The sequence below is a fragment of the Dipodomys ordii genome, unplaced genomic scaffold (genome assembly GCF_000151885.1).
Source record: "Dipodomys ordii isolate 6190 unplaced genomic scaffold, Dord_2.0 Scaffold15, whole genome shotgun sequence".
In the NCBI taxonomy this organism is placed as follows: domain Eukaryota; kingdom Metazoa; phylum Chordata; class Mammalia; order Rodentia; family Heteromyidae; genus Dipodomys; species Dipodomys ordii.
Genome location: NW_012267231.1, coordinates 13,451,487 through 13,467,486, shown reverse-complemented (window position 1 = coordinate 13,467,486; position 16,000 = coordinate 13,451,487). Strand labels below are relative to the sequence as shown.

Genomic DNA, 16,000 nt, shown 5'->3' with positions numbered 1-16,000 from the left:
TAGAACTGGAGGGGTGCCAGGCTTGAGCGAGGGTGGGGGGGGCCAGGGGGGGAAGCTTAGCGAAGATCATGAGTTCAAGCCCCAGTACAGCTCAAATAAACAAAAATGCTCAGAACAGGCAAAGCCAGAGAGGGAAGAGACTCATTTAACAAACTGCCAATTTTCTTAAACAAGCAATGAAATGTATCTAGTTACTAAACATTTACATTACGCTTAACACTCGAAGTATTCGTTTTCAGATATTACATGACTCTTGACTATTCTAGCTACACTGACATGTTCATTGTGTCACGTGACATGGTCATTATATCACGTGACATGGTCATTATATCACGTGACATGTTGGACCCAGCTCACTCTTCGTCCACAGAGGGGTTGGGAGCAAGCAGGGATGTGAGGGTTTTGTGGCTGTGAGAAAAGCCCAAGGTCCCAGGCCCAGAGATCATATTGGGTGGTAACCAGATATAGGATAAAGAAGCCTCCCACATTATGGGCCATACTATATCTCTGCAAAATTCCTATATTCTTTGTAATACAGGGGTTTGAACTCAGTGCCTTGTGCTTGCTAAACAGGTACTCTACCACAGAGCTATGCCTCCAGTCCTGCTTTTTCACTGGCTATTTTGAGAGAGGGTCTTGCTTCCTGCCCAGGCATACATTTTAGCAGTGATTCCCTCCCCCTGCTTCAGGCTTCCTGTAAGTGCTAAGATCATAGGCCCATGACCTGAGTTTAGGGTAGAAGGGATTCTCTGACTTTGCTGCCCCTGCTGGCCTTGAACCATGGTCTTCCCATTCTCAACCTCCTAAGGAGCAAGGATTCCAGGCGAGAGCCACAGGGCCATGCTTGCTGAAGTCCTAGTCCCAATTTGTCAGAAAGTGACCAAGAAGATGGCCTTTAAATAACAATGATTGGGGTTCTAACCTAGGGAGCGCATCAGAGTGCTCCAGAGTGCATGGCCACTGGCTCCCCCGCTGGCTCTCTCTTCCCCTGGCTCTCCCTCCTCCCCTAGGTACCTCCTGGCCTCTGCCAACATACCCTGTCCTCACATGCCAGGAGAGAAGTGCTCAGGAGAGCCTTTGCCTGCTCTTCCTGGCTACCCTGCCACCACCAGCCACCAGCCAGCCCCTCCCCCACCAGGAACCACCCCCACACACCCTACCACCCCGCCTCACCAATGTAGTCAAAGCGACCTGGGGCCAGGCGCTCTGGCAGGTGTGCAGAATAGAAGAAAGAGGCCAGGAGAGTCATGAGCATGTGCTTCTGGTGGTACAAGACAGCTTCATTCTGGGCACTCTCCCCCGGGAACAGGAAGAGCTGTGGAGTGGGGGGAAGGAAACAGAGGTGTTGAGAGAAGGGCAGGCTTCACCAAGCCCCTCCTTTCTTAGCACGCATAACCCTACCCCCCAGCTCGGTACATGGATACGAACTCTACCACAGGTCTGAGGCCTGGAGTGGGAGTTTGCTCAGAGCCAGGCAGGAAAACCTGTGAGACGCATCTCCAATTAACCAGCAAAAAGCCAGAAGTAGAGCTGTATTTTAAGTGGTAGAGCACCAGCCTTCAGCAAAAAAGCTAAGGGACAGCACCTAAGCCCTGAGCTCAAGCCCCAGTACTGGTACACACACATACACACACACACACACACACACACACACACACACACAGCTCTCAGATCTCAACCTCCTGTGTAGCTAGGATTACAGGTGTGAGCCACTGGCACAGGCCCCCACCTATCTTTCATGACTTTCCTTCACATCTTCTTCAGTGCGACAGCTGGGTTGGTGGTGATTGATGCTACACAATGTGGCCTTGTCACCCCAGGCAGTTCTCACAGCCCTGTGGGAGGGGGGTGACTGTCCTGGCCCAATGATGAGCAGTGTGCACTAGGGATCTGTCTCCAGAGCATACCATGGAGCCCCATGCTGCCCACTCTGCCCAGCCCGCTGAGCGTTCTCCCTTCCAGGGCCTCTGAGTCCACCCTGTCTCGAACCACCCTGCTGGTGCCATCAGGCAGCACCTGGGCCTGACCCCTATGTGCCCAGCACCATCCTCCTAGCCCTGTCCTTGTCCTTACCCGGTAGAGGATGGGGAGGGAGTCCCAGGTATAGGGAAATGCAAAGGCCAGGATGCGAAGTAGCTTGCAGAGCCGGGGCTTCTGGATCTCAAGGAACCTGTAGGTGAGAGAAACAGAAGTGAGGAGAGTTGCAGGAAGTTCTATGTGCATGCACATGCACACGCACATACACACATATACACATCCGTGTACATGCACACGCTGGGAACAACCGAGGACAAGCACTTTCCCACAATCTCCCATGGCCAGCAGCCTGCCCAGCCTGCCTCTTCCACTCCCCTGCCCTGGGGAAATGGCCAGACTCGATGCCTAGAGAACCAGGTCCTGGCGCCAGGAGAAGAAACATTGCCCAGATCAATTCAGGGGGATGCATGCTGGGCAGAAATTGCAAGGACCAAGTGCCTGAGCCCTTGCAAGGAGCTTTTGAGATACAGTAACCACGGGAACAGGGGGTGGGGGGAGCAGAGACCCCAGGGAGCAGACTCCCCAGAGACGGGGACCAACTAACCATCATGTCCACACAGAGATGCCAGCTGGGGAAACCAGGAAAGCTGAGGCCTTTCCTCTCACTTCCCCATCTACCTCCCACTCAGGGGCACAGGAAGCCAGCGCTGAGAAAGCCTGGCTGCTTGGTACAAAGAGAGGCAGGGGCTTCAGCACAGGGCACTGTGGTACCCCGCTGGGGCTAGAGGGGGGCAGCAGCTGAGGGCATGGGAGCCAAGTAGCATGGATGGCAAAGTGAACACCAGGAGGACACAGATGGACCAGGAGACACCCCACAAAGATGCTACCGTTCTGAATGGAGGTCCAGGCTCAAGGAAGGCCTCACACACCTAGTGGAACTGCCAGATGCTACCCCATGTGTCAGGGACAGCACCCACGTCAGTGGTGCAGTACACAGGGCTGGCTCCACCCTCAGCACGCCAGAGGCCCAGCTTGAGGCAGGTTGTACTCTCTTTCCTTCCTTCTTTGCTTCCTGACTGGTCTCACTATGTATTCCATGCTGGCCTCAACTTCAAGATCTCCTTGCCTCTACTTCCTAAGTGCTGGGATTACAGCCTTGTACCACCACATCTGGCCCAAGCCAGCCCTCTCTCCTGCAAACCCCATCTGCTGCTCCAGCTCAGGGTCCTGTCCTGGCCAGGTTGCTCAAGTTGCTGGGACAGGCACCTAACTGTGCACCTGCCTTGGTCTACAACCCTCAGCAAGGGAGCTGGCCAAGACTCATATCTGGACAGATGGAGAACTTCCTGAAGGGAAGATGTCAGGTCTGGTCAGGTTCAAAGACCCCCAAACACAGACCAGACATAGGTTTGAGGGCCAGTATCCAAACTAGGGTGCTTTGCCCAGTCACCAGGGAAAGCCAGCCTGTGGGAAGACCTGGTAACCAGAAGGGGAGGCAGCTGGAGAACAGAAGCAGCTGTAAAGAGGAGGCCGCTGTGGAAGTGGGGCTGCTATGGGCTCTGGGGTGAACACAGCTGCTGCTGCTTCCCTCTCCATCTGTCAGGACAAACGGACAGAGTATGGGTACAGGCAAGGCAGTGTGGTTCTGGATTTTACAGGGAGGAAAACATGTGTTTGGATCCCGCCTCTGCCTTTCCCCTTACACCCAATAGGCCTGGATAGGTCACTTCAGCATCCTCAGCGGTGAAGCCCAGTGGCTGTCCTTCCTTGCCAGGTGGTGGCTTTGATGACACAAGGCCCAGGAGTTTGACACTGGTTGAAGCCCAGCTAATAGGGCAGCTTTGAAGACAGTACATGTGGAGTAGCCCATTCACACCTCACAGCTAGGTAGGAGCAGGAAGGGATGGCTCTCTGCCTCCATGCTCTCTGCCTCCACTCTCCTGGTCTAGCTGATGGATGCAGCCACCTGCAGCAGCCCCCATGCACAGACACCACCTGCCATTTCCAGGGACAGAAGCTCACTCTTATATGTGCTGTCCTGGTGGCTGCTTGCACACGAAGAGACCTGGCTCTGGCCAGCGAGGGCCATCTTCCAAAGCACAGGCTTTCTGCAATGCACACAACATGTCGCCCAGCCTGAAAAAGTGCTTCCCCAGGGGAAAAGAGACCAGCCTTCCCAGCTGCAAAGCCGAGTCTACATGGGGGAGGAAAGGAGAGAAAAGCAGAACAGGAGAGAGACAGCAACAGAGGCAAAACAGCCAACAGAGGCAAAAAAGGCAGAAGAGACATTAACGAGGCTGCCACAACCAGGACCCACTTCAGCACCCAGCCACAAGGTGTCGCCACAGCCAGAGAGTCCAGGAGCCAGGGGCCAGGGCGGAGCAACAGGCCGGGCTGTGTGTAAAGGCCCAGCAAGGTGACAGGGAGGCTAGGAGCTCTCTGCCAGAACCAGGGTGAGGAAAGCTGGACTTGCAGAGACGCCCCCTTAACAGCAAGTCACTTCGGTAAATCTGCAACAAGCTGGACAGATTAGAAAGGGGGTTCTGGATCTATTGACAGAAACGACAGGCCACTTGGAAAGGGAATTCTTACTAGAAGTGCACAGGTGTGCACTGTATGTGAATGCAGGTGCATGTGTGTATGCATGTGCATGCACGAATGTACATGTGTGTGGTGCTTTGTGATTGTGTGGGGCAGTGACCTTGTATTTCCACATGCCAGCCCAAGGCCCTGGTGGCTCAGGCTCCCCCAAATCCAGTATTTAGGAACCATATCACTGAGCCTCTCCTCCAGTGCCAGCCCCCAGCCCATGCTGTGCCAGCTGGGACCCTTTTCGCCCTCTGACATGACTCTCTCAGGAAGTCCACTCTCTACCTGGATGAAGGTCAATCTTTCTCCTGACAGCAATGATGGCCAGGATATTTCACTCAGCAACCCAGGTGCCAGACAGATGGCACATGCTGACAGGCAGTGTGGAGACAGCATGGCACAAGTAACATGGCTAAGGGAGTGAGGATGCCTTGCTGGGCTTCAGGACAACGGACTCAAAGAGGCCAAGGCCAGGGTCACCCACCACACAAGAGAGGACTTGAGCTCTTCTGGACTCCCCTCTCAAGTCACATCATGGAACAACCCCTTCCTCAGTGGGTGGAGCATGGACAGGGCAGAAGTCAAGCCCAGGGAATTCTCTTCTAGTGGTAGGGATGAGGAGAGGGAGGTTACTGTTTTTCATGAGCAAAGGGTGGTTCTCAGAGGACTACAGGATACTCCAACACCCCAGTCAACCCTTGGGCTGCTCTCTTGCTGCCTTCCACCTTTTCTAGCAGCTCCTGGCTTCTTGAGAGCAACTCATGTGCAAGCATGGTCACCCTTGTCCAAACTGCTCACTCCACCCAGGAGGCCACTCCAGTGGATGCCTACATCTCCCTATCTTCTCCTGAGACCACTTCCCAGGTCCCTGTGAGTCTAAGCAGGAGTTGTTCTGCATTGGCATCCCCTGCTTGCACTTATGTCCTGCCACACCCTCTAGGAAAGGGCTCTGGAATCTGAGGGCCAGGGTAGCAATTCACTCTTTTAATTCCCACCCTTCATTTGGTACCTGGAGCCTGGTAGACCTGTGAGGAATGTTGGGGGTGTGTGTGTGTGTGTGTGTGTGTGTGTGTGTGTGTGTGTATGGATGATGGACAGAGTGAGTGGGTAGGTAGGTAATTGGTGCATGGATTGATAGATGGATGGATAACTGATGGATGGAAGTAGATAGGGATGGATGATGAATGGTAAAATGGATGGAGGTAGATGATGGGTGATAATGGATGGATGGATAAGGGGTGAGTGGATGATTAGATAGATGATGGATGATTGACAGATGGATGACTGATGGACAGATAGAGGTAGATAATGGATGGACGGATGGATGGGTGGGTGGGTGAAGGTAGGTGGATGGATGGATAGATGGATGGATGGATGGATGGATGGATGGATGGGTGGATGGATGATTGATGGATGGATGGAGGTAAATGGATGGATGATTAATGGATGGTTGGATGGACCAGGTAGACGATAGATGGATAATTGATGGATGGAGGTGGGTAGATGGATGATGGATGGATGGATGGATGGACGAAACAGCCACAGGGGTGCTCTACACATAAACAGAAATAACCTCTTTGATTGTCAAGGTAGGGGAGCCCCCCCAAATGTAGGCATGCAGGAGATTCCTGGCCCAGCTGTCAAACAAATTTGTCAAAATGTACCAGGCATGCCAAACCCAGAATACTTTCCATCCCTGCCCAATCAGGGAGGCCTCCAGCAACCCTGGTGGCTTACAGGTGATTCACAGGACTTAACAGAAAGTAGCAAACATCCAAGACTTTGCATTCCAAGATGTTTCTTCCACACCCATTAATGCCTCTGCTCCTTCACCAGTCATCAGCTCCCTAAGCCTCAATTCCAGACACCAGGGCCTCGTGGTCCTGGCTTGCCAAACGGACAGAGTAGTGTCTGGTCCTTGTGAGCCTGAGGACAAAGCTTCACAAACTCCAGCATTGTACCACCTAGGCCTGGAATCTACTCTCATGTAACCCTCTCTTCCTTTCCCCTCTGGGTGGATATAGGCAGGTTGGGGCCAGCATTCCCAGAGCTGTTTAAGGTTCACTCTCCTCCCCAAAACCAGTTTGTCAGGTTTGTGAAACTTCCCAACTGCTCCTCAGTCCCACAAAACCTATCACCCATGCCCCACGTTTTCCTGAGTGGAAGGATGAACAGTAGGAAGCTGAGACAGTGACGCAACTCATTGACCTTGGGGTGGAGGCAGACATCTGAATATGCCCACCAAGCACTCGGAAGAGCACATCTTATTTACTGGCAACAGCTCTGCCTACACATCACAACCCTGCCACATGTGTGCCAGGCATACTGCCCTTGTTCCCCTTCTCAGAGGTCAATGTCAAGACCCAAGTTCAAGTTCCAGGAAGGTGAGGGATGGGGCTACATAGAGCCAGAAAGTTGACTTGTCCAGGCCAAAGTTCAGGGTACTTTTACTCAAAAGGAATTAAGGCTGAACACCAATGGCCTTCACCTGTAATCCTAGCTACTTGGAAGGCTGAGAACAGGAGGATTGTGGTTCAAGGTCAGCCCAGGCAGAAAAGTTCTCAAGGCTCTTTCTTAACGTGTAGCTGGGCACAGTGGCATTTTCCTGCTATTCCAAGTTGTGTAAGAGACCAAGATTGGGAGGATCCTGGTGCCAGACCATCCTGGGCAGAAAAATCTCCGACTCCATGGAGGGAGGCTAGAGGTGGTGATTATGAATCTGTGTTCCCAGGAAAGCCTAAAATAGGTGGATCATAGTCTAGGTGCATGTGTGGTTATTTACAATAACCAGTGAAGAAACAAACAGGGAGAGAGGCATGCCTCTGTGGTAGAGTGCCAGCCTAGGAAGTTTAAGGCCCTGAGTTCAAACCCCAGTACCACTGAAAAAGAAGAATTTCAGAGCATTTGACCAAATGTGGGATTTTTTTCCAAGCAGAAGATGGTACGTGGTTGAACAGATGACACCCATGGTATCTGTCAGTAGGGGAAACTGAGTTCCAGGCTCCCGGGAAGCTTCACACCGAGCTTGCCTCTTCTGCAGACCTCACAGGGGGTCCCAAGCCTGGCTCTCCTTCCTCCCGTCCTGCACAAGCTCAACACCCCAGTACCTGGAGTAGCAGGAAAGGCCGGTGCTCAGGATGGTGTTCAGCACAGCCAAGGCCACGTAGTACTCATGGAAGGTGGTGCGGACCAGCCCGTCCGGGAACGTGTAGGCCGAGTATGCAATGGCTGAGCCTGGGAGAGGAAGACTGGCTTCAGGAACAGAGCTGGGCCCAGGCACCGCAGAGACCCCGGGAAAGACTGTCCCCAAGCTGGTGCCTCAACCCTTGAGTGGGTTGTCTGTGACCCCACTCCTGTTCTACCAGGTGGGACAGGCCAGCCCCAAGTGCAAGTTTATCCCATCCTGGCTTGTAAGAGTTGACTGTGAAAAGTTTCAGAGTTCTTGTAAGCCTACGTTAAACCCAGCCACGGTTACAAATGAACCCTTCATGCCCTTGCGATGAACCAAATCACGACAGCAGTCTTAAGACCTCCGTGCAACTACTATGTCGTGGCACACCCCTGCCCACCTCTGCACCCTGTGACCTCGTGCTGGGAACTGGAGGGTGGCCCCAAAGGAGCATTTACACCATAGAACTTGGCAGACAGTGCCCACAGCCCAGGCCTGCTGACTCTGCCAGCCCATAATAGACAAGCTCCTGACAGGGCCCTGAGGAAGCTGGACATGGGCCCTGGTGTCATGGAGGATGAGGTCCCCACAGGGCCCAGGGGGTCCTCATGACTCTTCTGCAAACCCAGCAAAGCCTCTGGTGCACTGACCGAGGGCCAGTGGGCAGGACACAAGGCAGGTCCCAGGGCTGCTCAGGATCCACCTACCCAGGCTGAAAAGGTTGACAGCACCGTAGTCTAGGAAGTAGCAGATGTGCCGGGCGTTCTTGGACATGGAGCTGAAGGTGTGGGCACAGCTGGATGCCAGCGGGTACACGCAGCTGGTGCACATGTACACGAGCACGGGCCACGAGTAGCTGTCATTCTGGATGTCTGTCATCCACAGCATGGTCACAAACCTCCACATGAAGAACCTGGAACCCAGTGTGGGCCTCAGCCTCCCCGGACCGCCCCCCATCACCTCCACCTCCACTGTGGTGATCGTCAATCCCTAGTTCTCAAGATGGTAAAAATGCCAAATACCAGGATGGCATGAGGAGCCTGGTCTGACCCGAGCGGCAGTGAGCTGGGAGTGGGCAGGCAGCCTTTAGGTTCATCTAATCCAGTCCCCTCCCGAGCCACCATGCTGGCGTCTCTCCTAACGCATCTTTCCAGTGCTCGCCCAGTCTCCACTAGCTTCCCTCCAAGGATGGAGACGCTCACGGCCTCCTCAGAAGTAGAGTCTGGAGCAGTCAGAGCTTCTCCAGTTCTGTCTCAGATCTTCCAACCTATGACCCCCATGTATCTGGGGTCCGGCCCTCGCTGCTCCTCGGTTCTACGAACTGCTCCTTTTCTCACCAAAGATCCCTCCAAAGGCTGGAGGACATCACTGGACCCCACAGCTTAAACTATTTGTACAAGATGTAGCCATATTGTCCAAGCTGTCTCTCAACAATCAGTTCTCCTGCCTCAGCTTCCCTAGTGCTGGGATTACAGGTATGTACTGCCATACTAGGCAGTCGTGGGCCTTGAATGCAGAGCCTGGGCTCTGTCCCTGAGCCTCTCTGTACTCAAGGCTAGCATTCCACTACTTGCATTACAGCACCACTTGCGGCTTTTTCTGTGTCTGTGGTTCTGAGGAATTGAACCCAGGGCTTCATGCATGCTAGGCAAGCACTCTACTACTAAGCCCCGCAAGCAGACTTTTTATGAAAACAAAATGTAACACAGCAGTGGCCTTCTTGAGCAGAACTTCAATGCCAACCTGCCCAGGCGATAGCCCCTGGAATTGTTGAGCTTCCCTAAAAGGATCACCCCACTCCACCCCCTAGCTTTTGTCTCTTCCACTGGGTGGATGATGCAGGAAGAGAGGTGGAGTGATCTGGTGGCATTGTCGCCAGGGCCTCTAAAGGCCTGCCATGCCTCAAAGGGGAAGGGAGAGAGCAGGCTGTCAACCCAGAGCAAGCCATGAAAATCCAGAGACCTTTGGCAACCCTACCTCAATCCATGCCTAAAGCTTATTCCCCGGCAGACCCAACCACTCCCCCTCTACAGTATGCTCACAAGCACCCATGCAGGGACACCCCCCCAATCCCAGTGCAGAGCCACAAGGCTCCCTCCCCCACCCTCATCTGGGGGTAGGAGGGAGGGAGGGACTGGTGGGGTGGGGGGGGCAGGAGGTTACCAGAAGGGCAGCAAGTGAGTCCAGATGTTGAGCGTCTCATTGTTCATTTGGAAGAGGCTGAGGATGCAGGCAGTGGCAGAACTCTGCGGGTGTCGGTAGCCGAAGAGAATGCCCTGCTCATGGAACACCTGCAAGGAGATGCCAGGGCGCCCCAGGGTAAGCCGCAGGTGGCCGGAGGTCTGGGGAACGTGGAGGTCTTGATGGAGCCTCCCACCCCCACCCCACCTCACCTCTCTTCTTCCCTTCGAGGAGCTTTTGTAGCCTGCTGTCCTCCGAGCAGTCTGTCTCCAGCCAGCCAGAGGAGGGAACCCAGCCTGCCTTGGCATTCCCAGCTCATTCACTCCCGGCATGAATGTTGCCCCCTCTGCCTGGGGCCCACAGCCCGGTGTTCAGATGCCTTTGCGGTTGTATAACATAGATGTTGTCTGTCTGAGCCAGTGAGCCCCAGATGTCAGGGGCTGTGGGAGAGGGGGCGAGCTCTGCAGAAGAAGGCCCCGGGGGCCAGGTATATGCACAAGATGCTTCACAAAGGCCTTTGATGACACGGACCCATGATGCTGTCAGCTTGGGCTGAGGCAGCAGGAGACTGGTCCCAGCTAGGGCGGTGACCTCTGACCTCTCCACCCTGGCAGCCTACTCTGCCAGTCCACCCCAAAACACCCTCAGCAAGAAAATTGGATTGCTCAGGTAAGACACTAGGTGAAGAAAAATGGGGTGGAAACTCCGCTCCTGCCATGGTTGTACCATGATGGTGGCATTTGGGGCTGTTTCTGTCTTCATTGTGCAGAAGCAGCCTATGTGCTGGTTCACTAGTGTGCTGTGTGGCACCTCACACTGCCTGTGTGCATAAAAGAAGCTAGGCACTGGTGCTCACAGCTGTAATCCTGCTACTCAGCAGACTGAGATCTGACGATCGGGGTTCAAAGCCAGCCCAGACAGGAAAGTTTGTGAGACTCTTATCTCCAATTAATCACCCCAAAAAACCACCAAAAACCAAAAAAATCAAGCCTGGAAGTGGAGCTGTGGTTCAAGTGGTATAGTGCTATCCTTGAGCACAAAAGCTGAGGGACAGCGCCCAAGATTGGCACACGTGTGCCCACACGCACCTGTGCACACACATACACACTAGACAAAACAATAACAAAGATGGCCCGGTGTCTTTCCTCCAATATAAACCTTCATTTTACAAAACCTCTGTTTATGAACCCAAATTGCCAGTACTTAGATCTAGTCTGCTCTGTCTAAGAAGCTCCGAGCAAAGCAAAAGGAGATGCAGTCTATTCCTCCTGCCCCGCCAGTCACAGCCACGTTCTCGGCACAAATTACCTTGCACAAACAAGAGTCACATCTCACCCGACAATAACACACATGGAAACAGTTTTGTATTCTACACCCAGCTCAAACCCCAAAGGCAAATGGCAACCATCTCCCGAGCACTGGGAAACCAGAATTCAGCCTCTAGGTGCCCCAACATTAGCAGGTACCTGCTTATTTGCACAGTGGGGTTGATTTGTAGACCCCACTTTGCACGCCTGGTAGCAGGCTGGGCAGTTTGGAGTGAGAGGAAATCAAATCTGGGGCAGCCTATCATTAAGCAGCAAGAAAGCCGGCACTCTGGGTGGAAGGGATCATCAGTCAGGCTCCGTCTTTTGTGCCCACCAAAGGCTCAGCCTGTGACAGGCTGCCTGGCAGAGCAAAGCTCCTGCACACCTGCTGGTTGATGCCTGGAATTCCACCATAGCAGTTGAAACTCTTTGGTTTTTGCTGGCTATTAAACTAAAAGTCATCCAGGGAAAATAATAGAATATTTCTGCCGGGTGGTAAGCAGCAGAATTTGACAGCAGGTGCAGGGGAAGGTAAGAAGGGGGACAGGGAGACTGCAGGTACTATTAGTGTCCAAATCCCACTGAATCCTGAGCACCACGCTGTGAAGAAGAGGCGTCCATTATCTATACTTTGCAAAAAAGGGATCTGAGTCCTGCGGAGGTCAGGCCACTTAGCTAAGTCGCTAGCAGCAGAAGTGAAGGTGAAAGCCAAGCGCAGAACCAGGATGCATCTGCTCATGTTGCTGTTCCTCGCAGCTGCCAAGGAGTCTCTGGAGTGATAGAATGGCTCATGTCCTGGGTTGTGGTGGCTCATGGGCTTCTCCAAGCCTCAGCTTCTTCCTCCTCAAATTCATACACTGAAGCCCTGACCCTACAAACCCTCAGAATGCAACTGCACCTGGATTTAGAGGTGGGTCCTCATCCAGTTCGCCAGTGTCTACACAGGGAAAGGTGGAGGTGCAGAGAGGAAAAATACTATTATTCAAAATAATTATCTTTTTTATTCTCCAATCCTGGGGGTTTTAACTCAGGTCCTGGGTGCTCTCCCTGAGTTTTTTGCTTAAGGCTAGCAATCTACCACTTCCAGACTTTTCTGTTTATGTTGTACTGAGGAGTTGAACCAAGGGATTCATGCATGCTAGGCAAACACTCTATCACTAAGTCACATTCCCAGCCCATATCTTTTTTCTTTTGCATCAAGGATGAGCGTACGATCTCGTGCATTCTAGGCAAGGGCTGTACCACATCGCTATACCACTGCCTTTTTAGCTTTCCTTTAAACCCCTAAATATTTGATCCTTTGTTAGACAAACAATAGAAAACTTTGAGGGCAGAACTCAACCACAATTCAAAAAAAAAAAAAACAAAGAAGACACTTAGAAGATATGAAGGGAATCTACAAGCCCTCTTAGATGTTACCACAAGATCAAACCTTACAATTGTGGATATAGAAGGAGAAGAAATATCAGCTAACAGTTTAGAAAACCTATTCAATAAAATAATAGCAGAAAAATTCCACAACCTTGAGAGAGTTATCTGTGTGGCAGGCACTTACAGAACTCCAAATACTCCAGACATATTACAGCTAAAACATTAATTACACCAAATAAAGAAACAATATTGAGAATTGCAAAAGAGGAGAGACACATAACTTACAATGGCAGATCCATTAAAGTAACAGCAGATTTCTACACTAAATGCAAGGAGGGTATGGAAGGATATAATTCAAGTCCTGAAAGATGATTACCAAGCTAGATCACTATACTCACTGACGCTACCCTTCCGTAATTGAGGGAAAAATAAAAGCATTCCATAATGCAAATCGAAACAATGCTGAGATTCCATCTCACCCCAGTTATATTGACCAACATTTTGAATTCAAACAACAAATGCTGGTGGGGATGTGGGGGAAAAGAAACCCTACTGCACTGCTGGTGGGAATGTAAACTAATATAACCACTCTGGAAAGCAGTCTGGAGGTTCCTCAAAAAACTAAACATAGATCTTCCCATGGCTATTCTCCTAGCCATCTACCCTGAATATCATGAACCAGGATGTGACAAGGACACCTGCAAATCCACATTTATTGCCCAATTACTTACAAGAGCCGAGCTATAGAAATAGCCTAAATGAGTAGATCTAAAAAATGTGGTACCTATATACAATGGAATTTTACACAGCCATTAGAAAGAATAAGATAATGTCATTTGCAGGGAAATGGATGAAACTAGAACAAATCATGTTAAGTAAGGTAAGCCAAGGAGCAGAGAGACAAATGGTGCATGTTCTGATATATGGAAGTGAGCTCTAAAAACACACTGGGGCATGACAAATTACACAGGATTCTAGATGCTCACATACAGTGAGACCAAAAGAGGATAGTCTTAGGAGAGAACCACAAAGGTGAAAAGCCTAAGCACCTCTTCATAGTAATATAAAATAATACATATACTGAAACAAACTCCTAAGATATGGAAACAAAAGCCTTTTTATAATTTTTTCTTTTTCTGATGATTCTGTATTCTTTACCTTATATACGGTGTACTCATACATATATCTTTGGGATGGTTGAGGTGAGAGCACAGAACCCTAAGGGTGAAAAAATGCAGCAGTGGAGCTCACTGGACATTGATGAAAGTGAATTATGCAACTCATGGGTGGAGATGAGAGAGAGAAAGACTGGGAGAGAATGAGGACACAGATGCCCTGCATGAAAGAAAATGCACTTATCACCTGACTCATGTATGTGACACCTCTGTACATCACCACTGTAATAAAAATACAGTACAGTTTTTTTTAAAAAGAGCATTCCATGATAAACCAGAGCTAAAGGATTCATAACTACTAAACCAGCACTTTAAGATGAGCTTCAGTGCATCCTACTCTCTGAAAAAGAAAATAAATAAAACAAGAACAGAGAGGAAAGAATAAACCCTAGTAGATGAACAGATTAGCAAAGCAGGAAAAGCAAAGAAGCAAATGTCATAAAAACAACAATCTAGTGCTCGGGGTGGCAGCACAGGGTGTAGATGGCCAACTAGAGTTGATGGCTTTCTTTCAGATAATTCTAAAGTATGCATCCTGCTCTTCAGCTCTTCCCTAAAATGAGACATCTTGCAAAAATGCCCATTGCACTTGACATCAAATTACCCTTGTCACCCAATGTGAGTGCCAAAGGAGAGCTGCTAAGAATTTGGGTCCAGTTCAGACAAGGTTCATAGTGGCTAGACAAAAATCAGTGAAGCAGAAGATACACCTCATTGCCAATAGGGAGCAAGCAACACTGATCTCATTGTTAGAAGACGTTGTTGGCAGCCAGGTGCTGGTGGCTCACACCTTTAATCCTAGCTCCTCCAGAGACTGAGATCTGAGGATCATGGTTCAAAGGGATTTATGTATGCATAATCCTGACATCAATATTTCTGCAGAGATTTTTTTCATGAAGTTCACTGTAGATTGAACTATAATTTTTATTATTCAACTAGCAAAAATCCTGCCATTTTCCGTTTTCTTTATAAGATGCATATTGTATGCAAGGGAGGTGGCTCTGGAGGTGTGAACTCAAGGGCTCACCTCCACTAGCTAGGCAGGTGCTGCCCTTCTGCTTTAGCTATGCCTCAACCCTTCTGGTATGAGGTTATTTTTCAGATGGGGTTTTACTTTTTGCCGAGGGATAGATAAACAACATTCTCCTACCTATGCTTCCTGTATAGCTGGGAGAGCAAAAGTCTACCCTACACCTGGCTTAGTGATTGAGATGGCATCTTGCTAACTTTTCTGCCCAGGTTGGCCTCAAATCTCAATCCTCTCACCTCATATGGACTCTATCTTTACTTAAGCAAAATAATCAATTGCTGTGTAACTCAGATATTACCCTGAGAAAGTATAGCCAACTGTATGAGATGGGGACACATGAAATAAACATTTTTAATGTTTTTTTTTCCTTTGCGTTTGCTTTATATAATTATTCTTGCTTGTTGCAGCCTCATTATAGCATTTGAACTTGGCTGGTAAAGTCTGTTACATTTATTTATTTCCTTTCTGGTTCTAAGTGTGGATTTAATGATGCTTTCGGTAATTCTTACTGTTCTACCTCAACAGGACTGACCACAAACTTAGCCAGAGTTTCCTCTAATTGAATTAATTTCTTAATTTCCTGTCTAAGAACTTGAGCAACACAACAGCATGGCGAGACTCTTATCTTCAGTAAACCACTAGAAAACCCAAAGTACCACTGTGGTTCAAGCAGTAGAGCACTCGCCTTGAGCTGAAGAGCACAGGGACAGTGCCCAAGCCCAGAGTTCAAGCCCCATGACCAACCAGAAATAAATAAATAAACTTTACAGCATCAACACGATAAATTATGAATTATGTATGTTTTTGCCCTATGACTCTTCCTGATATCTTTTATCCATCCACATAACACTCAAGATATGATTGCAGTAATTAAATTCACTTATCTTTGGCATTTTGTTGAGTGTAGCTAGATACAATCAAGAGCTTTGCTTGTTTTGTGTTTCCTGGACCCCTTTCTCATTCAGGACTGCTCAGAAAGAACAATCACTGTCCAGCCCTCCTGCCATCCAACATCTCCATCTACCCTCCTCATTCCCCTTACTGCCTCACAGATGTTGTGTTTGAGAAGGTACCTGGGTTAACTTTCTGCATGCAAAATTTTAGAGCTGAGTCTGTTTCTAGGGATCCCAAACCAACACAGCTATTCCCCTTCCCATTGTGTGGTAGCTTTGGTGGCCCTCTGTACCATGTGGTATGGCCA

At 50.1% G+C, this 16,000-nt stretch overlaps 1 protein-coding gene across 5 annotated transcripts in view; it reads right to left on the bottom strand.

Moving 5' to 3' along the window:
• Paqr5 (progestin and adipoQ receptor family member V) overlaps nucleotides 1-16,000 on the bottom strand; it is a 32,164-nt gene that overhangs the window by 527 nt on the left and 15,637 nt on the right. For 4 of the 5 annotated variants that reach the window (XM_013011986.1, XM_013011987.1, XM_013011984.1 and 1 more), the window contains exons 3-7: nucleotides 9,899-10,026; nucleotides 8,443-8,648; nucleotides 7,674-7,800; nucleotides 2,074-2,170; nucleotides 1,174-1,315 (exon numbers count right to left, since the gene is read on the bottom strand). In XM_013011986.1, the coding sequence (XP_012867440.1) occupies nucleotides 1,174-1,315; nucleotides 2,074-2,170; nucleotides 7,674-7,800; nucleotides 8,443-8,648; nucleotides 9,899-10,026 (700 nt within the window). Of the gene's footprint in view, nucleotides 1-1,173; nucleotides 1,316-2,073; nucleotides 2,171-7,673; nucleotides 7,801-8,442; nucleotides 8,649-9,898; nucleotides 10,027-10,128; nucleotides 10,378-16,000 lie in introns of all 5 variants that reach the window. The other variant, XM_013011985.1, reaches the window with a different exon arrangement.